This window comes from Gopherus flavomarginatus, chromosome 5 (assembly GCF_025201925.1).
Source record: "Gopherus flavomarginatus isolate rGopFla2 chromosome 5, rGopFla2.mat.asm, whole genome shotgun sequence".
Lineage (NCBI taxonomy): Eukaryota > Metazoa > Chordata > Testudines > Testudinidae > Gopherus > Gopherus flavomarginatus.
In genome coordinates this window covers 17,813,172-17,840,830 of record NC_066621.1, presented here as the reverse complement: position 1 = coordinate 17,840,830, position 27,659 = coordinate 17,813,172, and the positions used below count along the sequence as shown (strand labels likewise).

The window sequence follows — 27,659 nt, the reverse complement described above, 5'->3', positions numbered from 1 at the left end:
ATCTCCTGATAGGAGTATTGAAAACTCGCACCTGAACCCTTGGGCAGTGGATAGCAGCAGTCCTGCTATGGAATCTGTTCCACTGTTCTTCCAGGAACTCATTCCTCCTGTTAATGCACTGGGAATTGCTGCAAATAGTCTTCCCCAACATAATTCTTCTCCTGCAGGGACTAGCCACCATCGTATCAATCGCATAGATTTTAATGGAAGCTGCGACAGTTTGAAATGTGTATAGTTTATAATAAAGTTATTTAAGACATATTTATAATGTGCCATAGAAGTGAATACAGAGTGACTCTCACACCCACCCACAGTTAACTCTGCATTGCAATACAGTTTTACCTTGCACAATCATATGCTCTTCGGTGAGGCACGAGGCACCAGTTTAGCAAAGCACATGAAGTCTCATGGAAGTCAGGAATTAACGTTAAGCACGTGCTTCGGTGCTTTGCTGAACTGGAGCCGAACACAGGGAGATGATTGAAAGGTAGCCACTGTGGTGTTAACTGAACTGTTAGAGAAGTTATAAGACTGAAAAGGAAATGTAGCATGTTCCTACATTTCACAGCACTTCCCTACTGGGACGCTGTGGCCGCTCTTATCAGAGGGACCCAGTTTCCTGACGGGGGAGTTTATAGCTGCCTATCACTAAAAATAGAGCCACTAGAGAAAGTAAAGGTCCCCCACCCTTCCACTGCATTTAGTTCCCAGTGGCTGAATCCTGCTACTGGGCTATCCTAGCAGTGTAGCTGTTTTTTCCAGGGAGGTTTTTTGAATCTCTGTCCCAGTCCTTTGGATCCATTCCCTCCTTCTTTGCTCCTTTTCACTTGCTTTGCACTTGTACCCCCATAGCCCCATGTTACAGTGCAGTTCCTCTGGTTGTGGGACTCCCTGCAGCATCTACCATCCTTGCTCCTGCTGGGCAGTGCAGGTCAGTAACTCTCCCCACCAAGGAGCGAGTGTGTTACCACCGGAGCATTCCCTGCACCTGCCTGGCCATGGGGACAAGAAACAGGAAAGTGGACACAGGCCTATCATAGAGTAGTTCAGAGCCTTATTGTGCCAGTAGGCCACCAGGTAAATAAGCCTCACGCTACAATTTTTATGTAAGATGATGCACTGTGGTAATACCCAGAGAGCTAGTGACAACCAGTGCAGGATGTATCTTCCTTTCAATTCCAGATGCATTCAATTGTCAGTGACTGTAGTTTCTGCGTTAGCAGTTCAGAAGAAGAACTATGAGAGGGACACTAGATTTCATGGGATCTGAGCTCAGTTAGGGACCCTGTTTCTCTTTAGTCTCAGACCGAGGAGGTGAATCTCCAAAGATGATGGTTGCATACTCCACGGTGCCTGAGGAGAACAGGACAGCTGAATGTTTGGCACCTTTTGGCTTTTGTGGAAGCTCCACGTTGTCATACGTGACATCATCTGGCTTTGGCTTGGGTGGGAGCCTTAGCATGGCGTATATTATACCATTCTTCAATTCCGCATCTGGGCTGGCATCTCTGGAGCGTGCTTCATCCTTTTGGAAAGCCACAAATAATAGGAGAATACATCGAAAGTCGTCCTTTTTAACATTCCATTTCCTGAATGTTAAGTCTCACTTTACCACAGTTAAAAATCTCCTCTCTAGAGGTTGAAACTGGGGGATTATGGGAAAAGAGAAATACGGTTCTCTGGGGTGCTCAGAGAACACCCCCCTATATGAAGCCTATATTAAGGACTGAGGAATTGGACTGAGGCACTTCCCATCTTGCCTTGTTCAGTCAGGGATAGCTCAGTGGTTTGTGCATTGACCTGCTAAACCCAAGGTTGTGAGCTCAATCCTTGAGGGGGCTATTGGGGGAACTGATGTAAAAATCTGAGGATTGGTCCTGCTTTGAGCAGAGGGTTGGACTAGATGACCTCCTGAGGTTCCTTCCGACCCTATAAGTCTGGTCTAGCATTCAAGGATCTCTGAAGTTAGACCTCTGAGCTCATGCTGATCAGATTCAGGGACATTAAACTTCATGCAACTTGTGGTCATGGTAATATTTGTATTACAGGCAGACAAACAGAAATACAAGAATCCTGATTCCCATCTGCCTGCTCTAAACACTAGACAATCCTGCTTCTATCTGCTTCAAATAGCTATATGGAGGAGATGGAACAAAGTGCTAGAAATACCAGATCTTCAACCTACCTGCTCTGCTGCTAGTCTGCAGTCAGGGTATTCACCAAAATTCAGCCCGTTCCCTACTGTGAAAGACAGAATCTCAATTTAATGGAAAAACTGTACCTAACCCTTTGCATTTTTACATACAACTAAAAGTGGGTCATGGGATGAAGGATCTAGCACAACTCTCCCCCCACCCCATTTCCATTCAGCGTGACCCTCACCACTGTTGATCCAGGCCAGTGGGAAACAAACCCAAACTGCATGAAAACTGGACAAGTGACAGAGATGTACCTCTTTTTCTCCCTATGGTGAAAATAATAGCCACGATAGCAATCAGTGCACTGCCAACCAGGAAGGAGCCCAGTGCCAGGACAACATAAAGAATTCTGCAAGGAAATGCACAACATCTGCATTAATATTCTTGGCATCAAAGGTGACCTGGTTAATTTGGGAGGGGACTCTGTGTGTTGGAAACTGGATTAAGGCTCCAAGATCTAAATTCAGCATGCAAAAATCACACTGTCTGCTTGTACCTTGATGCAGTTCCACCGATGTCAATGGGGCTACGCTGACTGATGCCACTGGAGGATGCGGCCCTGCTATATTTTCCCAGGGTTGCTTCATGCAAGGGATAAACTCAGGAGTTTGAATTATTTTCTAGCACTTGCTGGCGGTGCTACTAGAATTCAAAGGGTGCTGTACCCCCTTATTAGGATGCTGTATCCCCTCCATGGGTCCGTCTTTCATCAGGGTAATTATCAGGGTCCTCTTTGATCAGGCCTGGTAATGGGTCTCATTTGACATGTGATATTGTTTGGTCTTACGCTGTGTTCTTAATGCAAGAGACAGAGAAGGCAGCACAGCTGGGATCTGGGCTTATCCCCTAAGTATTCCTATGGAGTGGAAAGAACAGACAGCTCCACTCCTTCCCTAAGGGCCTGATCCAACTCCTACTACTGCCAGTGGGTGCTTTCCATTGCCTTGAGGGGGTTAGATCAAACCCTGTAAGAGACTCAGAGGACAGTGTGTGTGTGTGTGTGTGTGTCTTTACAACTCCACCCTTTTAATCTGCAGCAGACCCAGAAAATCTCCTCTGGGGACCCTAAAGTCTTTTGTTTGTTTGATGTTCATACCTCTGCTCCTTGTTGCTGGCCACAGTTGGGTGGGCGGTTTCCCCCTCGTTAGTGGGAGGCGAAGTAGACTCATTAACTGTCTCATAATACACACTTTTTCCTGAAAATAAACACAAGAGTGAGTTACCCTCCCCTGCATGGCCCTGGCCTGCTCGACATTCTGGAAGTGATGGGAAATCACAATGAGTCTTTAGAGCTTTCTCGTACTAAACCTGAGTGATCGCTTGTTGATTAGCAGTGAGAATGTGACAATGGGGTATGATACAGGAGTCCATCCTGTGCCCTTTCACCCAGAGGAGTCCTAGCCCTGAGGTAGTAGGAAGGGCGGAGAGGCGTGAAAATGGGTATTGAACATAAGAACAGACATACTGGGTCAGACCAAAGGTCCTTCTAGCCCAATATTCTGTCTTCCGACCATGGCCAATGTCTAGTGCCCCAAAGGGAATGAACAGAACAGGTAATTATCAAGTGATCAAAAAAAAGTTTAATATTTGTGAACCGTAACAAAGGGATGAGTTCAGTCAGAGATTTGGGCAACATTCAGATCAGTTCTGGGGCCATTTCATTCGCTGGTGTAAATTGGGGTAGGTCCATAACAACTAATGATTCTGCTCTGATTTACGTGGGACAGAGGATCTGGCCAAGTTTGTTTATAATACTAGTAAATTCAGAAGTTGTCTCTGGGTCTCCTGCAATTTCCCTGCTCTGAGGAGCCCATCTGAACTCTGCCCTGTAACCACATCCAGCAGGGGATGAGAATTTGCTGACTTTTAAGGGAAGAATAGTTTTCTTTGAGTAACTCACCCAAAACATTCAGTGTGATCATCTTCAGTAGCATGGTACTTCCCTGAAGATGGCTCTCACAATGATACTTCCCCGTGTCATGTAGCTGGAGCGCCACCAGTGTCACTATAATCACTCTGTTCCACCGGTCGATCTTTATCCTGGTCCTTCCTTGTGTATTAACAATCTGATCGAACTTAACGCTGACGACAGGTTGACATCTGGTTGCGGTTATCATTTTGCACCAGGTAAAATTATTAGGTCTTCTGCTGTTGTCCATCACAAAATAAGAACAATTTAGGGAGATGGAGCCTCCTTTTTTGGCAGATAGCCTCATGGGAGCTGGAGGGAGAAACCAGTGACTGGTTATTGTGAGAGCAGGAAGGAAAGAGACATGTCTTGCAGATCTATAAATGCCCTGTGCATCTAAATGGGAAGACAAAGGATCAGACCAAACTCCAGCCCAACAGGACCTTGCAAAAGACACAGAAATCATCTCTCCCAGCTCAAGGAAAATATATCCTAAGATTGTTTGTGCACAATTACCATTGGAAAACTGCACATCAGTCACCACGAGGCAACCCTGAACCAGCCTGAGCATCTGCTAATGCAGCCACCACTCCCAAAATGCACATTCACAACAGGCCTCTCTGCTGCTGGCAGTCTTAGCATCTGAGAAGCCAAGAACTGAATGAGCCATGAAGAGGGGACACCTCCCTCGTCCCTAGAATGGGGGACCACCCAGGACAGGGCTGAGATAGTTTGACTGGGGCAGCATGGGGAAACTTGCACTGCAAATGACCACATTGGGCTTCCCCTTTGTGTCAGGATAAGGGTCCAGAGGTGTCATTGCAGCACCTTTCACCAGCAGTGACAACAAACAACACTCAAACAGGACAGGGATGGTGTGAATGAAGAATCCCAGTCTTGTTACTGATTATCCCAGCTAGTAACCAGAACTTCAAATTGGGAGTGGGGTTTCTCCAGACCGTGGGATTTCTATCCCACCTGGTCAAAGATTTTTCTTTGTAAAAGGTTCAATTTTTGATGTGAAATGGCTTTTTGACTAAATAGGAAATTTGGGGAAAATATTAATTTTTATAATTTTTTAAAAAAAGTTTAAATTGAACAATTGAAAACGGAAAACAGTTTTTGTTGTTTTGATAAAAAGGCTAAAAATGTTGTGTGTTTGGGGGGGGTTGGTCAAAATTATTCGAGGGGTGGGAGGAATAGGTTCCTAACCAGCTCTTCTTTTTACTAGATATGTGATAAGTTGTCTGTCTAAATACATGCATACATGAGTATGATACACATGGTGTTTCTATGTCTAGATATGTAATTGAAGGTTGTTATTGTAACCATTTCTCTTTATAATATATACTGGGAAGCTGACATCTATAGACCCCGTGTTTTCTTTGGAATAGGAATGGAGCATTAGTCTAATTTGGAATATCCTGGTTTGAGCTGATTTGTGTCCCAACTAGGTCACGACTGGTCATTAGCTCACCATCATAAGAAACCGCCACTTTAATCATTTTCAATGGGATTATTGTCTGATGATCAAAAACCCCGCACAAGTATGTTCCTGAATCCTCTATCCGGAGCTCCGTCATGGACACAGAAATCCAGCCTGTTCCTGAGTTTGTTAGATGGACCCTTCTTTTTGGTGCAATATTTAGGTATTTCTCTCCTTTTGCTTGGATGCTCAGGAAGATTTTGCTGTTGCATTCCTGGTCTGACAGCATCTTGCACCAGAATTTCTCCTTTGGTGAATACTTGTCATTATTGTAGTAACAGTTTGTACTGAAAGGGCTTCCCTGTACAGCTGGCACCAATTCCAGCTCCTCTCTTGCCAGGCACGGCCCTGCCAAGGAAAGAAAAACATTGATGAGAATGACCTGCCCATCAGTGCTGCTGCTTCAAGCTGCTGTGACTGGTTCTCCAGGCTCCCATCTCTGTCTAAAGGAGCTTCTGTGCTGAGACTTGAGCCATTGCCACTGCCCAGGGGCGGCTCTAGGCATTTTGCCGCCCCAAGCACGGCAGGCAGGCTGCCTTCGACAGCTTGCCTGCGGGAGGTCCCCGGTCCCGCAAATTCGGCGGCAGCCTGCGGGAGGTCTGCCAAAGCCGCGGGACCAGCGGACCCTCCGCAGGCATGCTGCTGAAGGCAACCTGCCTACCGCCCTCATGGCACCCAGCAGAGCGCCCCCCTGTGGCTTGCCACCCCACGCTGCCACGCTTGCCACGCTGCCTCTGCCACTGCCTCCTTCCCATTCAGCTTCTCAGGTTCTTCTCCACTGTGAAGCTTATGTCCTCTGATCTTCATTGCAGGCTAGCATGTGAACTAGGCTGGCTCTGTCTGGTAAACTGGCACTGGTCTGATCCTCGAGCTATCTTGCATCTAATCCTCGAGCTATCTTGCAGGATTGTTCCCTACAGCACATTCTCTGTTACTTTCTCCAGACTCCTGGCACCCAGTTCCTAGGTTGGTTTGGAGACAGGAATCCCTTCTAGCATGAGGAAAGCCTGTTTCCAAAAATTGGGGTTGGTTAAACCCTCCCTGAAATCCACTTTATGGCTTTTCATTCCATTATAACATATGCAGTGACTGAGGGAAAATATGGAGACCCAGCAAACCGAGCATTTCTCGCCATTGCAAATAGCTGGGTGCCCAATTTCCTTGCCTGCTCACAACCTGCCAATGTGATAAGTGCAAGAGCAAACAAGTGCAGCATGCTACGAATGCAAGAGCAAACGGAATGTTCTGTGTCTACGGGAGGGGAGGGATGATCTCTCGGTGCCTTACCTGTTAGTGCCAACAGTAGCAGCCGGGCTGGGAAGCGGCCCATCCTGTAGTGGGAAGTGGTTTAGATCTCGGAGAGGTGCAATGCAGCATTGAGGCTTTTTTGTCGCTGTGAACATGGGTTGGCAGTGAACTCCCTTTGTCACTGTCTGTGTCGTCAGGCTCCAGAGTGACAGTATAGTTTGCAATTGTTGGAAAGATGCTTTTACCACAGTCCTATTCTGAGCCATCACACAGGAAGCCTGTGTTCTGGCGATCAGCTGTTTCTCATTTTAGCACATGTTTAGATATCTGTTTTGGGGGAGTGAGGGGAAAAAAGAGAGAGATTAGCACATGTTCTATTTTTAATGACATTTGAAGCCTTGGTGTATAGCATATGAACAGCTTTCAATCCCTAGATCACAAAGCACTTTATAAAGGGGCAGTGGTGGCTCCAGGCATCAGCATGCCAAGCGCGTGCTTGGGGCGGCAAGCCACGGGGGGCGCTCTGCAGGTTGCTGTGAGGGCGGCAGGCAGGCTGTCTCTGGCGGCTTGCCCGCGGAGGGTCCGCTGGTCCTGCCAAAGCCGCAGGACCGGCAGACCTCCCGCAGGCGTGCCGCCCAAGCCACGGGACCAGCGGACCCTCCGCAAGCAAGCCGCCGAAGGCAGTCTGCCTGCCGTGCTTGGGGCAGCAAAATACCTAGAGCTGCCCCTGTAAAGGGGTGAATTAGCCATAGCCACATTGTACTCTGAGGGAAACAGAGATAGGAAATTCCTTTACCTAGTGTTACACAGCCGGTCAGAGATGGGAGCAGAACACAGGTCTTCTGAGTCTTAGGCCAGGGCCTAACTCACTAAGCCATGCCATCTCCTTAGTAGAACACCCCCAAGTTTCTTCCTATCAGGGTCCCTTGTGTCATTCTCTAGCTCTGTGTTTGGGATGCTGACCTGGAGGTGATAGTTTTGCTTAAAGCCATACAAAAAGAAGGAGGATTACAGTGCTGAGGAAAGGAAAGTGGGCTCATGTTGGTTGACCTCTGTGTGGGAGATTGGAATGCACGGCTTGGCTCAGCTGATCCATCCAGTCCTATTGTCTGTTTTGGGATGCGTCTCTCTCCATCTCTCCTGTTGAAGCTGTTCCAACTTTGTATAAACAGTGACCTGTTCATTGGAACAGCTCATTGGGCTCTCAGATCTGAGATGACTACCATAACTGCCGGGCTATTGGTTATTCTGTTCTGTCTTCCTATTGGGTGTTTCACAAAAAACTTCAAAAGGGCTCGGTTTCATCCCAGTGTGGCAAGGGAAACATTTTGAAATTTTGACATTTTTCACAGGATGGGAAAACCAGCACTAGTCTTCGTGGTGTGTGTGTGTGGGGGGGTGGGGAATATGGGCTTGTCTACACAAATATTTAGTTGGAAGCAAGCTGGTGTGAGACCCACACTAGCCCACATGGTTAGTCCCTGTGCAGCTTCTGATGCGCATTAACAGTTCGTTGGTGTGTTTTGATTTAATCCTGTTTCAAAGAGGAGTAGATCAAAGTGGATTGACGAACTGTTAGTGAGCGTCAGCAGGGTCACATGGGCAGTTAGTCTGCGGTGGGCTAATACAGCGTACGCTCACGCCTCAACTTGCCACAAACCAATTGTGTGCATAGACAAGCCCTGTAAGTCAGTTTTGTTTGGCTCTGCCTTGGGTTTACAACCAGTGCCATGGAAAGGAAAGCATTACTGGTAGTGGGTTTGGCCATTGGGGTGCAGTTGGCATTCTGGGGGTGAGTTCCTGCTGGTGTCTGGGTTTTGCATTGTGTAACTAGATCCTTTCCCAGGACGGCTAGATTCAGCTTTGCTTTGGGGCGGTGACTAGTCAAACTCACATGCCGATGGCACCGCAATAAGAGAGTGGAAAAAAGTCTACAGCTGGGTTACCCTATTTTTGCAGCATGATTTCTTGTGAAATCAGGAAACAAGCCTTTTAACCCTGAGCAGTGAGCAAGCTCCAAGCCCATCGTTCTGTCTTGTGCAGCTGCTTAGCTAACAACGCTGAAATTCTTGTCCTCAAAGATCCAAGCTGCTGCAGGTAGGAAACCTGCAGGATTCACCCTCCCTGAGTCCAAAGACTGTGAGCAAACAGCCCCTCTCTTTCCTTACAGCCCCTGGCCTGGCCCTGGATTCCTCTTCCATGATTGCAAGGCAGAAAACCTCAAACCCATGTGAAATGAGCTGTGGGTTACAGTTTAGAGAATAAAAACAGTACCTAGCTTTTATGTACATTACTGCCAGGCTCAAAAACCATGAGTTAGCCCCCACAAAATCATGATTTTGGGGTCTGTCCTTGGACTTTCCCTGCCCACCCCCAGTGTGTGTGAGACAGAGTTGCCAAAGCTCCCAAATGTATGGAATAAGGTGATTTTTGCGCCTGCTGTCCTCAGATCTTCCTCTAGGGTGACCAGATGTCCCGATTTTATAGGGACAGTCTCAGTTTTGGGGTATTTTTCTTATATAGGCTCCTATTACCCCCCATCCCATCCCAATTTTTCACACTTGCTGTCTGGTTACCCTATCTTCCTCCCCACCCCAAGTCTCCATCAGATCTTCGCAGTCTACAGGGGCTGCAGTGGGGGTCTCCCTTCTAGGGCTATGAAATGAGCCCTGGCTTATGTCCTGCCCCTTTAAAAGGGAGCCCTTGCTATTCCTGTCTCATCACCCAGTGGGTAGGATGTGGATGTCTCCTGGCTAAGCTGGCTACTTGTTTCATGTGCTGCTCCCATATAAGCCCGAGGGGCCCATGCTAATGGGATCCAGAGCATGGTACAATTATCACGGTGGGAAAGGAATTTGCTGAATCAGGGAGAGAAATGTAGCCCATAGCACTCTGTCACTGGTATCTGCTGACTTTAATAGCTCCATGTTCCTCAAGCCCAGTGCACAAGAGCAGCGAATCCTCAGCATCTTGGGCTAGCAGCTCAACATACCCAGGGTCCTGGGGGGATTGTACGGCTCGTGCTGCTGCAGCTTCTCTGCTATTCTTACCAGCGCTAGCTAGACCAACGCGAACTTGGGTATGCCTACGTGTGCTGCCGTCACACTGTTGATTGCAGTGTGGGCACACCCAGAGTTTGGATGAACTGGGACAATACACTTGTCAATCTGACGCCCAACAATGCCTTTTATTTTAGCATCCTATGTGTGAGTAATGCATATATCCTATTGCGGCCCCTGGACATTGGTCCTGATGGCTCAGAAGTAACACTCCAAGTCTCTCTCCGGAATTAAGTGTGCGCACTGCCAAATGCTGTGTCTTTAGTTCCTTTTGCACCTAGACATTTTCTATTAGCTTTGCAGGTGAAACAGGGTTTAGCAAGCAAAGGTTTATCTGTCATGGCTGGAGGCACTGGGAAAACTGAGCAGAACTTTCTCATCCGAAGGAGGTGTGTGTCTGCAGGTGTCAATATCTGTGTGAGTATCTCTGCATGTATACGTAGAAGTGCTGGAGTTGGGAGCTTGGCTGGAAAGACTCTTGGAATTCTTTTTCTTTGCCTACTTCTCTTCCTTCCATCACATCCTTGTCTTACTAGTGTTTTCCTTTCCTTGCTTTAGTCCTGGAAACAAAACAGGAAATTGGTTAGGTATGGAGTAAGGGATGAAGAATCCATGCTGGTTTCAAGGAGCTGTCTGCTTTTCTGAAAACGTGCCTCTGCTCCCCCCACCCACATTTGAAGTGTAGGTCTCCATTGGTGCCAGTGTAAATCAGGACTGTGACCACTGCTTATCAGGCTGGTCAGTATGGTCTTACCGTTACCTAGTTCCCTCAGCCTCTTGCATGCATTTCTTGTCTATTGTCTTCTACTCTGATTGCAAGCTCTTTGGGGCAGAGAAAATCTTTCTGTTTTGTGTTTGTACAGCACCTAGCACAAGGGGGCTCTGATTCATGATGAGCTCCTGGGTGCCACCAGAATACTAATAGTAATGTTTGCAGTTAACAGGGTCTATAGTGTGGATAATGGGACAGTCACATCTGTGGTGGTGTTCGGCTCTCCTTAGCGTAACTAGCTTGGGTGATCTGAAACACAAGAGTGGATTTTATTTTAGTATCACATGTCTGAGCTATGAACTCATTTTTATCAGTAAATGTTGGTTTCATCATACGTACACAAGCCAATGCAAAAATGTTTCCATCGATAACCATCTAAATGTACAGATAGTCAAAGTAAGAAAAACGCTGCATGAGAATGTATCACAGTTTGATGTGAGGATATTTACTTTGTATATTGTGACATGTGATGTTGACAATTTGTGTTTCAGCTATGACAAAGCGTTAACTGTTCGAATCTCAACATTTACTGTCATTAAATAATTACTGTCTGGCTTCCCCCATAATTTCCTGCAACAGGGAAAATTTAAATAGATAAACATTAAAAAAGCTTGAATAACCATCAATATTTTCTGTTAAAATGATAGAACAAAAACTGAATTCTGCCAAGCCTACAAATAGACCATTGTACCCTGTAAATTGTTCTCAGTGCGCATTGGCTCAGGTACTAGACTGATCATCTCCCTCCTGCCAAACACCAGACCTTCAGTCCCTTTTGCCCCTAGGTATTTTCTCCTTGGTGTAACTAGTCTTGGAATGGGATGGTTTCACCTCTAGGCTGATGGTTTGAATCCAGCCCAGGTTTGCATTGATTGAATCTGTTCACTTTCGCTGGCTTTTGTTAAAGGAGTGGTGAATCTCACTTCAGTGTCGAGTGGACAGGTGTCCACTTCCTCCACACACAAAACCGTCACCAGCATTGCACTAAATGGCCACTTCAGTAGCAAGGCCAAGGATTGAAAGGACCAGAGGACAAATAAACAGACCTTTCACCCCCTAGAGAGGAAAACTCCCTTCACCCCACAACAGAGTAAACAGTTTGCATGAGAAACCTGAAAGACCAATCTGAGATCCTAGTAAATACTGTTTATCCTGAAGGAAGGAAGGAAGGAAGGAAATCTGGGATATTCTAAGTGTTGCTGGTATCCTCAGCTCCCTTTGTCACAGGTTAAAGGGTCCTTTTGCCATTGTGGCAGGGTTGGAGGTTTGAGTGGCACCTGTAGCTCACTCAGATCCACTGGATTTGAAATCTTCAAATATTCTCCACCTGGAAAGACTTTTATTAAAGGCCTGGAAGAGAGATCCCACAATCCATCAAAGTCACCTGTATGTTTTAAAATTATTCTTACAATATTGCCTTTGTTAATATCATTAATGTGTTTGATGACTCGCTTTTTGCCTGTTACGTGAGGGGCATGAGTCAAAGTGTGTGTTGCATCACCTTCTAGTGCTTGGTCCACATAGACGTAACAGACTACTACTGCCGCCAGCTAATGGAGTTACTCCTTTAGTGCAAGTAATCAAAGTCTCTGCTGTCAGATCAAACACAACTGCTGACCCATGAGAAGATATTGCTAAATTTAGCTTCTCAAATGTTTTATTGTCTTCCTTGACAAGCAGCTAAGATATATCCTTCAGCCTTACTCCCAGTTCACACTACTCATCCTCTCCAGACTCCTCTACCTTGCTTATTTCTGGGGCCCAGCACTGGAGAACGCTCTCCCAGTGGGGCTTCATACCACCCCGTATACACTTGGTGAGATTACCTGTGAGTGGGAGGAACTAGTGTTTGTTCCGGCTGGCCATGGTTCTCCTGCTCTGTGGCTTTGCTTCTCCTTTTGCTGGCAACGATAAAGATCAGGAGTGCTGTCAGGAATTTAGCGCCCAGCAATCCAGTCATGATACCGACAACACTGAGATTGACCTCAGAATACCAGCTATAAGAAACCACACACACACCAATTAGGGTTAACTAGGAAAGTTGATTTCCACCCTTTTACTATGAATCTTGCATTTTGCTGAGCCTGAATTGTTTTCTTTCTGTCTTTACCTCTGCTGATCATTCCTGGAAGCAGTTGGGAGGATGGCTCCTATGTTGTCAGTGGGACAGGATGTAGTCAAAAAAGCTGTCCTATCATAAGGTTCTGGAAATAAACACACCCCATGATGAAGATAGTACAAGTGAACCTTCCTCTGTAGCCATGTCCTCGTCATGAGGAATAAGAAGAACAGAGTTAACTTGTTTGTTAGCAGTGAGCATGTAATATGAATTTCCTGTGGAAATCCACCCTATCCTTTTGCCATTTACCAGCAAAAAATATTCCTATGAGTGAGATCTCTTGGTCTTTGGAACAATCTTGCAAGGGAAGTGGTAGAAGCTCCTCAAATGAAATAATTAAAACGAGATTGGAAAAGCCCAGAGAAACATACTAACAGGAATCATTGAGCATTGCCAGAAGAGATGGGCTATGTAATCTCTAATTTCTGTGCACCTGATCTTGCAAGCTTGTTAAGTGCTTCCTAGGAGATGCTAAATTCCCTCATCTCCAGAGCATTCAGGCCCAGATCCTCCATGGTATTTAGGTGCCTAACTCCCATTGATTTCAGTGGGAGTTAGGCACCTAAATTCTTTTGAAAAACTGGGGCCTCAGTGCCTTGCAGAACCTTAGGTATGACAGATAAAAGCAGGGGTACGATGAGAGCAAAATTTTGAGCACTGCTGGTTAAACTTCAGCAGGGCCAGAGGTCTCATTCATATAAGGTTCCAAATGCTCAGATGCTTAGCTGAACCTCTTTGCTATTATTAGGCAGGAGATTTTATGGGGAAGGACATCCTCCTGTGAGGAGTCCATTTCCACTCAGTTTGGATCCTCCTCAAGAGTGACTGTTCCTATGGCCTGTCCTGTGTTTCTGTTTCCTGCACTGGCTGAAAGTGAAAAGGGCAGAAAAGGAGGAATATCAAATAAAAGTGCAGCTTTCATGAACCTCGACCGAGGGTTGTGTTCAGTCTGAGATTTGGTCAGGATTCAGCTCAGTTCGTATTTCACCCACCCCAGTTTGGATCGACACCCTTTTAATGCATATACTGAAAGTTAATTCAAGCAAAACTCAAATGGCACAAGCTCAGCCTTAAACCTCAAAAAAGTCAGAATTTTCGGGGTGAAGGCCAATCCTCTTTAAATCTCTTATTGGCTTTTACCCAAGGCTCACAACACATGGCAATATAAATGATAATTTGTAGATAATACTAGTAGGTATCACAAGCCTGAACAGGTGAATTCAGGAATTTCTCATTTGTCTCCTGGAATTTCCCTCCTCTGAGGAGCCCATCTGAGCTCTGGCCTGTAACCACATTTGCTGACTTTTAAGGGAGGGCCAATTTTCTTTGAGTAACTCACCCAAAACATTCAGTGTGATCATCTTCAGTAGCACGGTACTTCCCTGAAGATGGGTCTCACAATGATACTTCCCCGAGTCACGTAGCTGGAGCGCCACCAGTGTCACTATAATCACTCTGTTCCACCGGTCGATCTTTATCCTGGTCCTTCCTTGTGTATTAACAATCTGATCCATCTTAACGCTGACGACAGGTTGACATCTGGTTGCGGTTATCATTTTGCACCAGGTAAAATTATTAGGTCTTCTGCTGTTGTCATTCACAAAATAAGAACAATTTAGGGAGATGGAGCCTCCTTTTTTGGCAGATAGCCTCATGGGAGCTAGAGAGAGAAACCAGTGACTGGTTATTGTGAGAGCAGGAAGGAAAGAGACATGTCCTGCAGATCTATAAATGCCCCCTGCATGTAAATGGGAAGACAAAGGATCAGACCAAACTCCAGCCCAACAGGACCTTGCAAAAGACATAGAAATAATCTCTCCCAGCTCAAGGAAAATATATCCTAGGATTGTTTGTGCACAATTACCATTGGAAAACTGCACATCAGTCACCACGAGGCAACCCTGAACCAGCCTGAGCATCTGCTAATGCAGCCACCACTCCCAAAATGCACCTTCACAACAGGCCTCTCTGCTGAGAAGCCAAGGACTGAATGAACCATGAAGAGGGGATACCTCCCTCGTCCCTAGAATGGGGGACCACCCAGGACAGGGCTGAGGTAGTTTGGCTGGGGCAGCATGGGGAAACTTGCACTGCAAATGACCACATTGGGCTTCCCCTTTGTGTCAGGATAAGGGTCCAGAGGTGTCATTGCAGCACCTTTCACCAGCAGTGACAACAAACAACACTCAAACAGGACAGGGATGGTGTGAATGAAGAAGCCCAGTCTTGTTACTGATTATCCCAGCAAGTAACCAGAACTTCAAATTGGGAGTGGGGTTTCTCCAGATCGTGGGATTTCTATCCCACCTGGTCAAAGATTTTTCTGTGTAAAAGGTTCAATTTTTGATGCGAAATGGCTTTTTGACTAAATAGGAAATTTGGGGAAAATATTAATTTTTATAATATTTTAAAAAAAGTTTAAATTGAACAATTGAAAACGGAAAACAGTTGTTGTTGTTTTGATAAAAAGGCTAAAAATGTTGTGTGTTTGGGGGGGGTTGGTCAAAATTATTCGAGGGGTGGGAGGAATAGTTTCCTAACCAGCTCTTCTTTTTACCAGATATGTGATAAGTTGTCTGTCTAAATACATGCATACATGAGTATGATACACATGGTGTTTCTATGTCTAGATATGTAATTGAAGGTTGTTATTGTAACCATTTCTCTTTATAATATATACTGGGAAGCTGACATCTATAGACCCCGTGTTTTCTTTGGAATAGGAATGGAGCATTAGTCTAATTTGGAATATCCTGGTTTGAGCTGATTTGTGTCCCAACTAGGTCACGACTGGTCTTTAGCTCACCATCATAAGAAACCGCCACTTTAATCATTTTCAATGGGATTATTGTCTGATGATCGAAAATCCCGCACAAGTATGTTCCTGAATCCTCTATCCGGAGCTCCGTCATGGACACAGAAATCCAGCCTGTTCCTGAGTTTGTTAGATGGACCCTTCTTTTTGGTGCAATATTTAGGTATTTCTCTCCTTTTGCTTGGATGCTCAGGAAGATTTTGCTGTTGCATTCCTGGTCTGACAGCATCTTGCACCAGAATTTCTCCTTTGGTGAATACTTGTCATTATTGTAGTAACAGCTTGTACTGAAAGGGCTTCCCTGTACAGCTGGCACCAATTCCAGCTCCTCTCTTGCCAGGCACGGCCCTGCCAAAGAAAGAAAAACATCGATGAGAATGACCTGCCCGTCAGTGCTGCTACTTCAAGCTGCTGTGACTGGTTCTCCAGGCTCCCATCTCTGTCTAAAGGTGCTTCTGTGCTGAGACTTGAGCCATTGCCACTGCCCAGGGGCGGCTCTAGGCATTTTGCCGCCCCAAGCACGCCAGGCAGGCTGCCTTCGACAGCTTGCCTGCGGGAGGTCCCCGGTCCTGCAAATTCGGCGGCAGCCTGCGGGAGCTCTGCCAAAGTCGCGGGACCAGCGGACCCTCCGCAGGCATGCTGCTGAAGGCAACCTGCCTACCGCCCTCATGGCACCCAGCAGAGCGCCCCCCTGTGGCTTGCCACCCCACGCTGCCACGCTTGCCACGCTGCCCCTGCCACTGCCTCCTTCCCATTCAGCTTCTCAGGTTCTTCTCCACTGTGAAGCTTATGTCCTCTGATCTTCATTGCAGGCTAGCATGTGAACTAGGCTGGCTCTGTCTGGTAAACTGGCACTGGTCTGATCCTCGAGCTATCTTGCATCTAATCCTCGAGCTATCTTGCAGGATTGTTCCCTACAGCACATTCTCTGTTACTTTCTCCAGACTCCTGGCACCCAGTTCCTAGGTTGGTTTGGAGACAGGAATCCCTTCTAGCATGAGGAAAGCCTGTTTCCAAAAATTGGGGTTGGTTAAACCCTCCCTGAAATCCACTTTATGGCTTTTCATTCCACTATAACATATGCAGTGACTGAGGGAAAATATGGAGACCCAGCAAACCGAGCATTTCTCGCCATTGCAAATAGCTGGGTGCCTAATTTCCTTGCCTGCTCACAACCTGCCAATGTGATAAGTGCAAGAGCAAACAAGTGCAGCATGCTACGAATGCAAGAGCAAACGGAATGTTCTGTGTCTACGGGTGGGGAGGGACGATCTCTCGGTGCCTTACCTGTTAGTGCCAACAGTAGAAGCTGGGCTGGGAAGCAGCCCATCCTGTAGTGGGAAGTGGTTTAGATCTCGGAGAGGTGCAATGCAGCATTGAGGCTTTTTTGTCGCTGTGAACATAGGTTGGCAGTGAACTCCCTTTGTCACTGTCTGTGTCGTCAGGCTCCAGAGTGACAGTATAGTTTGCAATTGTTGGAAAGATGCTTTTACCACAGTCCTATTCTGAGCCATCACACAGGACGCCTGTGTTCTGGCGATCAGCTGTTTCTCATTTTAGCACATGTTTAGATATCTGTTTTGGGGGAGTGAGGGGAAAAAAGAGAGAGATTAGCACATGTTCTATTTTTAATGACATTTGAAGCCTTGGTGTATAGCATATGAACAGCTTTCAATCCCTAGATCACAAAGCACTTTATAAAGGGGCAGTGGTGGCTCCAGGCATCAGCATGCCAAGCGCGTGCTTGGGGCGGCAAGCCACTGGGGGCGCTCTGCCGGTTGCTGTGAGGGCGGCAGGCAGGCTGTCTCCGGAGGGTCCGCTGGTCCTGCCGAAGCCGCAGGACCAGTGGACCTCCCGCAGGCGTGCCGCCCAAGCCATGGGACCAGTGGACCCTCCGCAAGCAAGCCGCCGAAGGCAGCCTGCCTGCCGTGCTTGGGGCAGCAAAATACCTAGAGCTGCCCCTGTAAAGGGGTGAATTAGCCATAGCCACATTGTACTTTGAGGGAAACAGAGATAGGTAATTCCTTTACCTAGTGTTACACAGCCGGTCAGAGATGGGAGCAGAACAAAGGTCTTCTGAGTCTTAGGCCAGGGCCTAACTCACTAGGCCATGCCATCTCCTTAGTAGAACACCCCCAAGTTTCTTCCTATCAGGGTCCCTTGTGTCATTCTCTAGCTCTGTGTTTGGGATGCTGACCTGGAGGTGATAGTTTTGCTTAAAGCCATACAAAAAGAAGGAGGATTACAGTGCTGAGGAAAGGAAAGTGGGCTCATGTTGGTTGACCTCTGTGTGGGAGATTGGAATGCACGGCTTGGCTCAGCTGATCCATCCAGTCCTATTGGCTGTTTTGGGATGCGTCTCTCTCCATCTCTCCTGTTGAAGCTGTTCCAACTTTGTATAAACAGTGACCTGTTCATTGGAACAGCTCATTGGGTTCTCAGATCTGAGATGACTGCCATAACTGCCGGGCTATTGGTTATTCTGTTCTGTCTTCCTATTGGGTGTTTCACAAAAAACTTCAAAAGGGCTCGGTTTCATCCCAGTGTGGCAAGGGAAACATTTTGAAATTTTGACATTTTTCACAGGATGGGAAAACCAGCACTAGTCTTCGTGGTGTGTGTGTGTGGGGGGGTGGGGAATATGGGCTTGTCTACACAAATATTTAGTTGGAAGCAAGCTGGTGTGAGACCCACACTAGCCCACATGGTTAGTCCCTGTGCAGCTTCTGATGCGCATTAACAGTTCGTTGGTGTGTTTTGATCTAATCCTGTTTCAAAGAGGAGTAGATCAAAGTGGATTGACGAACTGTTAGTGAGCGTCAGCAGGGTCACATGGGCAGTTAGTCTGCGGTGGGCTAATACAGCGTACGCTCACGCCTCAACTTGCCACAAACCAATTGTGTGCATAGACAAGCCCTGTAAGTCAGTTTTGTTTGGCTCTGCCTTGGGTTTACAACCAGTGCCATGGAAAGGAAAGCATTACTGGTAGTGGGTTTGGCCATTGGGGTGCAGTTGGCATTCTGGGGGTGAGTTCTTGCTGGTATCTGGGTTTTGCATTGTGTAACTAGATCCTTTCCCAGGACGGCTAGATTCAGCTTTGCTTTGGGGCGGTGACTAGTCAAACTCACATGCCGATGGCACCGCAATAAGAGAGTGGAAAAAAGTCTACAGCTGGGTTACCCTATTTTTGCAGCATGATTTCTTGTGAAATCAGGAAACAAGCCTTTTAACCCTGAGCAGTGAGCAAGCTCCAAGCCCATCGTTCTGTCTTGTGCAGCTGCTTAGCTAACAACGCTGAAATTCTTGTCCTCAAAGATCCAAGCTGCTGCAGGTAGGAAACCTGCAGGATTCACCCTCCCTGAGTCCAAAGACTGTGAGCAAACAGCCCCTCTCTTTCCTTACAGCCCCTGGCCTGGCCCTGGATTCCTCTTCCATGATTGCAAGGCAGAAAACCTCAAACCCATGTGAAATGAGCTGTGGGTTACAGTTTAGAGAATAAAAACAGTACCTAGCTTTTATGTGCATTACTGCCAGGCTCAAAAACCATGAGTTAGCCCCCACAAAATCATGATTTTGGGGTCTGTCCTTGGACTTTCCCTGCCCACCCCCAGTGTGTGTGAGACAGAGTTGCCAAAGCTCCCAAATGTATGGAATAAGGTGATTTTTGCGCCTGCTGTCCTCAGATCTTCCTCTAGGGTGACCAGATGTCCCGATTTTATAGGGACAGTCTCAGTTTTGGGGTATTTTTCTTATATAGGCTCCTATTACCCCCCATCCCATCCCAATTTTTCACACTTGCTGTCTGGTTACCCTATCTTCCTCCCCACCCCAAGTCTCCATCAGATCTTCGCAGTCTACAGGGGCTGCAGTGGGGGTCTCCCTTCTAGGGCTATGAAATGAGCCCTGGCTTATGTCCTGCCCCTTTAAAAGGGAGCCCTTGCTATTCCTGTCTCATCACCCAGTGGGTAGGATGTGGATGTCTCCTGGCTAAGCTGGCTACTTGTTTCATGTGCTGCTCCCATATAAGCCCGAGGGGCCCATGCTAATGGGATCCAGAGCATGGTACAATTATCACGGTGGGAAAGGAATTTGCTGAATCAGGGAGAGAAATGTAGCCCATAGCACTCTGTCACTGGTATCTGCTGACTTTAATAGCTCCATGTTCCTCAAGCCCAGTGCACAAGAGCAGCGAATCCTCAGCATCTTGGGCTAGCAGCTCAACATACCCAGGGTCCTGGGGGGATTGTACGGCTCGTGCTGCTGCAGCTTCTCTGCTATTCTTACCAGCGCTAGCTAGACCAACGCGAACTTGGGTATGCCTACGTGTGCTGCCGTCACACTGTTGATTGCAGTGTGGGCACACCCAGAGTTTGGATGAACTGGGACAATACACTTGTCAATCTGACGCCCAACAATGCCTTTTATTTTAGCATCCTATGTAATCATGAGTAATGCATATATCCTATTGCGGCCCCTGGACATTGGTCCTGATGGCTCAGAAGCAACACTCCAAGTCTCTCTCCGGAATTAAGTGTGCGCACTGCCAAATGCTGTGTCTTTAGTTCCTTTTGTACCAAGACATTTTCTATTAGCTTTGCAGGTAAAACCGGGTTTAGCAAGCAAAGGTTTATCTCTCATGGCTGGAGGCACTGGGAAAACTGAGCAGAACTTTCTCATCCGAAGGAGGTGTGTGTCTGCAGGTGTCAATATCTGTGTGAGTATCTCTGCATGTATACGTAGAAGTGCTGGAGTTGGGAGCTTGGCTGGAAAGACTCTTGGAATTCTTTTTCTTTGCCCACTTCTCTTCCTTCCATCACATCCTTGTCTTACTAGTGTTTTCCTTTCCTTGCTTTAGTCCTGGAAACAAAACAGGAAATTGGTTAGGTATGGAGTAAGGGATGAAGAATCCATGCTGGTTTCAAGGAGCTGTCTGCTTTTCTGAAAACGTGTTTCTGCCCCCCACCCACATTTGAAGTGTAGGTCTCCATTGGTGCCAGTGTAAATCAGGACTCTGACCACTGCTTATCAGGCTGGTCAGTATGGTCTTACCGTTACCTAGTTCCCTCAGTCTGTTGCATGCATTTCTTGTCTATTGTCTTCTACTCTGATTGCAAGCTCTTTGGGGCAGAGAAAATCTTTCTGTTTTGTGTTTGTACAGCACCTAGCGCAAGGGGGCTCTGATTCATGATGAGCTCCTGGGTGCCACCAGAATACTAATAGTAATGTTTGCAGTTAACAGGGTCTATAGTGTGGATAATGGGACAGTCACATCTGTGGTGGTGTTCGGCTCTCCTTAGCGTAACTAGCTTGGGTGATCTGAAACACGAGAGTGGATTTTATTTTAGTATCACATGTCTGAGCTATGAACAGGGATTAGATTTTTATCAGTAAATGTTGGTTTCATCATACGCACACAAGCCAATGCAAAAATGTTTCCATCGATAATCATCTAAATGTACAGATAGTCAAAGTAAGAAAAACGCTGCATGAGAATGTATCACAGTTTGATGTGAGGATATTTACTTTGTATATTGTGACATGTGATGTTGACAATTTGTGTTTCAGCTGTGACAAAGCGTTAACTGTTCGAATCTCAACATTTACTGTCATTAAATAATTACTGTCTGGCTTCCCCCATAATTTCCTGCAACAGGGAAAATTTAAATAGATAAACATTAAAAAAGCTTAAATAACCATCAATATTTTCTGTTAAAATGATAGAACAAAAACTTAATTCTGCCAAGCCTACAAATAGACCATTGTACCCTGTAAATTGTTCTCAGTACGCATTGGCTCAGGTACTAGACTGATCATCTCCCTCCTGCCAAACACCATGCCTTCAGTCTCTTTTGCCCCTAGGTATTTTCTCCTTGGTGTAACTAGTCTGGGAATGGGATGGTTTCACCTCTAGGCTGCTGGTTTGAATCCAGCCCAGGTCTGCATTGATTGAAACTGTTCACTTTCGCTGGCTTTTGTTAAAGAAGTGGTGAATCTCACTTCAGTGTCGAGTGGACAGGTGTCCACTTCCTCCACACACACAACCGTCACCAGCATTGCACTAAATGGCCACTTCAGTAGCAAGGCCAAGGATTGAAAGGACCAGAGGACAAATAAACAGACCTTTCACCCCCTAGAGAGGAAAACTCCCTTCATCCCACAACAGAGTAAACAGTTTGCATGAGAAACCTGAAAGACCAATCTGAGATCCTAGTAAATACTGTTTATCCTGAAGGAAGGAAGGAACGAAATCTGGGATATTCTAAGTGTTGCTGGTATCCTCAGCTCCCTTTGTCACAGGTTAAAGGGTCCTTTTGCCATTGTGGCAGGGTTGGAGGTTTGAGTGGCACCTCTAGCTCACTCAGATCCACTGGATTTGAAATCTTCAAACATTCTCCACCTGGAAAGACTTTTATTAAAGGCCTGGAAGAGAGATCCCACAATCCATCAAAGTCACCTGTATGTTTTAAAATTATTCTTACAATATTGCCTTTGTTAATATCATTAATGTGTTTGATGACTCGCTTTTTGCCTGTTACGTGAGGGGCATGAGTCAAAGTGTGTGTTGCATCACCTTCTAGTGCTTGGTCCACATAGACGTAACAGACTACTACTGCCACCAGCTAATGGAGTTACTCCTTTAGTGCAAGTAATCAAGGTCTCTGCTGTCAGATCAAACACAACTGCTGACCCATGAAAAGATATTGCTAAATTTAGCTTCTCAAATGTTTTATTGTCTTCCTTGACAAGCAGCTAAGATATATCCTTCAGCCTTACTCCCAGTTCACACTACTCAACCTCTCCAGACTCCTCTACCTTGCTTATTTTTGGGGCCCAACACTGGAGAACACTCTCCCAGTGGGGCTTCATCCCACCCCGTATACACTTGGTGAGATTACCTGTGAGTGGGAGGAACTAGTGTTTGTTCCGGCTGGCCATGGTTCTCCTGCTCTGTGGCTTTGCTTCTCCTTTTGCTGGCAACGATAAAGATCAGGAGTGCTGTCAGGAATTTAGCGCCCAGCAATCCAGTCATGATACAGACAACACTGAGATTGACCTCAGAATACCAGCTATAAGAAACCACACACACAACAATTAAGGTTAACTAGGAAAGTTGATTTCCACCCTTTTACTATGAATCTTGCATTTTGCTGAGCCTGAATTGTTTTCTTTTTGTCTTTACCTCTGCTGATCATTCCTGGAAGCAGTTGGGAGGATGGCTCCTATGTTGTCAGTGGGACAGGATGTAGTCAAAAAAGCTGTCCTATCATAAGGTTCTGGAAATAAACACACCCCATGATGAAGATAGTACAAGTGAACCTTCCTCTGTAGCCATGTCCTCGTCATGAGGAATAAGAAGAACAGAATTAACTTGTTTGTTAGCAGTGAGCATGTAATATGAATTTCCTGTGGAAATCTACCCTATCCTTTTGCCATTTACCAGCAAAAAATATTCCTATGAGTGAAGTCTCTTGGTCTTTGGAACAATCTTGCAAGGGAAGTGGTGGAAGCTCCTCAAATGAAATAATTAAAACGAGATTGGAGAAAGCCCAGAGAAACATACTAACAGGAATCATTGAGCATTGCCAGAAGAGATGGGCTATGTAATCTCTAATTTCTGTGCACCTGATCTTGCAAGCTTGTTAAGTGCTTCCTAGGAGATGCTAAATTCCCTCATCTCCAGAGCATTCAGGCCCAGATCCTCCATGGTATTTAGGTGCCTAACTCCCATTGATTTCAGTGGGAGTTAGGCACCTAAATTCTTTTGAAAAACTGGGGCCTCAGTGCCTTGCAGAACCTTAGGTATGCCAGATAAAAGCAGGGGTATGATGAGAGCAAAATTTTGAGCACTGCTGGTTAAACTTCAGCAGGGCCAGAGGTCCCATTCGTATAAGGATCCAAATGCTCAGATGCTTAGCTGAACCTCTTTGCTATTATTAGGCAGGAGATTTTATGGGGAAGGACATCCTCCTGTGAGGAGTCCATTTCCACCCAGTTTGGATCCTCCTCAAGAGTGACTGTTCCTATGGCCTGTCCTGTGTTTCTGTTTCCTGCACTGGCTGAAAGTGAAAAGGGCAGAAAAGGAGGAATATCAAATAAAAGTGCAGCTTTCATGAACCTCGACCGAGGGTTGTGTTCAGTCTGAGATTTGGTCAGGATTCAGCTCAGTTCGTATTTCACCCACCCCAGTTTAGATCGACACCCTTTTAATGCATATACTGAAAGTTAATTCAAGCAAAACTCAAATGGCACAAGCTCAGCCTTAAACCTCAAAAAAGTCAGGATTTTGGGGGTGAAGGCCAATCCTCTTTAAAGCTCTTATTGGCTTTTACCCAAGACTCACAACACATGGCAATATAAATGATAATTTGTAGATAATACTAGTAGGTATCACAAGCCTGAACAGGTGAATTCAGGAATTTCTCATTTGTCTCCTGGAATTTCCCTCCTCTGAGGAGCCCATCTGAGCTCTGGCCTGTAACCACATTTGCTGACTTTTAAGGGAGGGCCAATTTTCTTTGAGTAACTCACCCAAAACATTCAGTGTGATCATCTTCAGTAGCATGGTACTTCCCTGAAGATGGGTCTCACAATGATACTCCCCCGAGTCATGTAGCTGGAGCGCCACCAGTGTCACTATAATCACTCTGTTCCACCGGTCGATCTTTATCCTGGTCCTTCCTTGTGTATTAACAATCTGATCGAACTTAACGCTGACGACAGGTTGACATCTGGTTGCGGTTATCATTTTGCACCAGGTAAAATTATTAGGTCTTCTGCTGTTGTCCATCACAAAATAAGAACAATTTAGGGAGATGGAGCCTCCTTTTTTGGCAGATAGCCTCATGGGAGCTGGAGGGAGAAACCAGTGACTGGTTATTGTGAGAGCAGGAAGGAAAGAGACATGTCCTGCAGATCTATAAATGCCCCCTGCATGTAAATGGGAAGACAAAGGATCAGACCAAACTCCAGCCCAACAGGACCTTGCAAAAGACATAGAAATCATCTCTCCCAGCTCAAGGAAAATATATCCTAGGATTGTCTGTGCACAATTACCACTGGAAAACTGCACAGTATCCAAGCTGCAAACAATAACCATGGGGCAGCCCTGAATCCAGCCTGAGCATCTGCTAATGCTGCCACTACTCTGAAAATGCACCTTCACAACGGGGTCCTTTGCTGCTGGCAGTCTTAGCATCCGAGGAGCCAAGGACTGAATGAGCCATGCAGAGGGGACGCCTCCCTTGTCCCTAGAATGGGGGACCACCCAGTGCAGGGCTGGGGGATCATGAGGAGGCTTGCACCATGTTGGGCCTCCCCTGTGTGTAAGGATAAGGCTCCAGGGCTGCTGTTGCGGCACCTTTCACCTGCAGTAACAAGACACAGCTGTTAAACGGGGTGGGGGTGGTATAAGTGAAGATGCCCCAGAGTCTGGGATGTCTAGCAGCTGATCTGACCATCCTTCTTATTCAGGGCCGGCTCCAGGCACCAGCTGAGCAAGGGGAAGGGGCGGCACATCGGGCTCTTCGGTGGCAAATCGGCAGCGAGTCCCTCGGTCCCTCTCGGAGGAAAGGACTTGCCGCCGAAGAAGAAAGCAGTGCGGTGGAACTGCCACTGATCGCGATCGTGGCTGTTTTTTTTTTTCCGCCGCTTGGGGCAACAACAACCCTGGAGCTGGCCCTGTTTTTACTGGTCATTCCAACTGGTAACCAGCACTTGAAATTGGGACTGATGTATCTCCATGTCATGGGGTTTCTATTAGAGTTGGCCAAAGATTTTCTGTCTAAAAGGAGTGTTTGTTTTTAATGGAAAATGGCTGTGTGTGAAACAGAGAATATGTGCAAAAAATCTTCACCTTCCTGGAAAAATATGGATTTTTTAAATCCAACAACCCATAACAGAAAATATTCAGTTTTAAGGGAGTCAAAAACCTTTGTTTGTGGTGTTTTGAGAAACAGTGGAAAAACGTTTTTTTTTTTTTTATTTTTATCTAAAGTTTTCATAGGGCAAAAAATTTTCCTAGGCAGCTCTGGTTTCTACCTATGTATGTGCTAGCATGTGATGCATAGATACGTGTATATGTGTGTTTGTGTGCATGTGTTTATGTATACACACACACATTTAAATATATACATACATCTGATACATACGTTTTTTCTCTAAGTAGATGTACAATTGGGATTAAAATACATTAACCATCGCTCTGTCCACACGGAATGTGTTTTATTTAGAAGCAGGACTGGAAATGGTGCATGATTCTAATTTGGAATATCCAGCTTTGAGCTGATTTATGTCCCAACCTGCTCTTCACTGATCTGTAGCTCACCTTCATAAGATACCGCCACTTTTATCTTTTTCAATGGGATAATCTTCATATGATCGGAAACCCCACACCAGTATATTCCCGAATCCTCTACGCGGAGCTCCGTCATGGACACAGAAATCCAGCCAATTCCCAAGTCTTCTAGGCTGACCCTTGCATTTGGAGGGTTTAGAGAATTCCTTCCCGCTGTGGGGGAGCTCTGGACTATGGTGCGGCATTCCAAGTCTGACAGCTCCTTGCACCAAAATTTCTCCCTTTGTGAATATTTGTGTTGGTTGTAGTGACACACTGCAGTGAGTGCGCCTCCCTGCACTCTTCTCATCATTTCCAGGTCCTTTCCTGCAAGGCAGGGCCCTTCCAAGGAAAGAACAAATTGATGTTAGGTGTGAGAATGACCTGTGGGGACAGTGGCTCTTAACAAATGTCCTGCCCCCATCCCTGCGACTACTTCAGGTTGCTGTGACTGTTATTCTAAGCTCCTTACCCCTGCCTAAATGAGCCTCTGTCCTGAGCGCCAGTGCCTATCAGCTGTCTCCTTCCCATTTAATGGTCCATGCTCTGCTCCACTCTGGCGCTTACATCACCCGGTCTTTAAAGTGGGTTAGAGTGTGAACAACTAATCAGGAGCTAGGCTGGCTCTTTCTGGTACAGTCTGGTAAACTGGCACCTGTCTCATCGTCTAGTCCACCCCTCTGTCAGTGTAGGAGTGTTCGCTACAGCACATTCTATGTTGCTTTCTCCAGATTAACAGGACCCAATTCCTAGGTGGGTTTGGATAAGGAATCCCTTCTAGCCTGTTTTCACAATTTGAGGTGCCCCTGAAATCCACTTGATGGCTTTTCTTTTCTCTCTAAAATATGCAATTACTGAGGAAAAAAATATGGAGATTCAGCAGGCCAAGCATTTCCTGCCATCACAAATAGCTGGGAGCCCAATTTCCGTGGCTGCCTGCAGCCAGACAACGTGATAAGTGCAAGAGCAAACAAGTGCAATGTGCTACGAATGCAAGAGCAAACAGAATATTCTGTGCCTACGGGAGGGGAGGGCTGATCTCTTGGTGCCTTACCTGTTAGTGCCAGGAGTAGCAGTTGGGTTGGGAAGCGGCTCATCCTGTAGTGAGAAGTGGCTTAGGTCTTGGAGACGTGGAATGCAGCCTCCAGGCGTCTTTGGTGCTGTGAAGATGAATTTCCCCTCACGGGTAGGAAGTGAACTCCCTTTGTCGCTGTCTGTCACGTGTTGCTCTGGAGTGACAGTGTCGGTTTGGAATTGTTGGGAAAATTCTTTAACTGGAGCAGCATCCCTCAATTTAGTCTTTGGGGTGGGTGCCTGTGTTTCTCTGTATTTGAACTACCAGCTGCTTCTCGTTTAAAAAAGCACAATAGCTTAGCTATTGACACTTGAACATAGTGAGCTGGGCAAGAGGATGGTGCATGTTATAGCTTCAAATAACATTTTTAACATCAGTACATATGAGTTTGTTAACTCTTAGTTTCTGTATTACACAGTGTGGGCCAGATCCTCTCCTGCACCCATCTCCACTAGGCAGGGTCGGGGGGCATCAAGGTGTTTCAGATGGTCTGGAGGCTGTTCTCAACTTCACAGCGAAGAAAGAACTTCTCCATCAGCTTGGGACAGCTGGTGTATAGGGAGACCAGGTGTTTCCCACTACCCTCTTGCAGTGCCATGATCTCACTTCAAAATGTTTCGTGAAACAGAAATTTTCCAGCCAGCT

The 27,659-nt window shown here is 46.3% G+C and overlaps 1 protein-coding gene across 11 annotated transcripts; it reads right to left on the bottom strand.

Annotated features, from left to right (window-relative positions):
* Positions 1-185: 185 nt before the first annotated feature.
* Positions 186-27,139, bottom strand: TREML1 (triggering receptor expressed on myeloid cells like 1). 11 transcript variants are annotated; one of them, XM_050953066.1, is made up of 8 exons: positions 17,637-18,402; positions 6,881-7,168; positions 5,585-5,941; positions 4,099-4,419; positions 3,295-3,394; positions 2,453-2,547; positions 2,186-2,241; positions 186-1,525 (listed from the first exon to the last, which is right to left on the bottom strand). In XM_050953066.1, exons 2-8 carry the CDS (start codon positions 6,921-6,923, stop codon positions 1,277-1,279), a joined length of 1,221 nt encoding a protein of 406 aa, XP_050809023.1. In that variant the 5' UTR covers positions 6,924-7,168; positions 17,637-18,402; the 3' UTR covers positions 186-1,276. The 11 variants fall into 11 exon arrangements, with proteins under 11 accessions (XP_050809023.1, XP_050809024.1, XP_050809022.1 ...); XM_050953067.1 differs by having other exon boundaries at positions 17,804-18,402; XM_050953065.1 differs by lacking the exon at positions 17,637-18,402 and adding an exon at positions 7,638-8,361.
* Between the last annotated feature and the right edge of the window lie 520 nt (positions 27,140-27,659).

Bases quoted from the DNA above. Each gene is read 5' to 3' on its own strand.
- TREML1 (XM_050953066.1), bottom strand. From the start codon at position 6,923: ATGGGCCGCTTCCCAGCCCGGCTGCTACTGTTGGCACTAACAG. The intron at 5,942-6,880 runs GTAAGGCACCGA...TTTCCTTGGCAG, and splicing joins GCTACTGTTGGCACTAACAG to GGCCGTGCCTGGCAAGAGAG. The intron at 2,242-2,452 runs GTACATCTCTGT...TGTCTTTCACAG, and splicing joins CACCATAGGGAGAAAAAGAG to TAGGGAACGGGCTGAATTTT.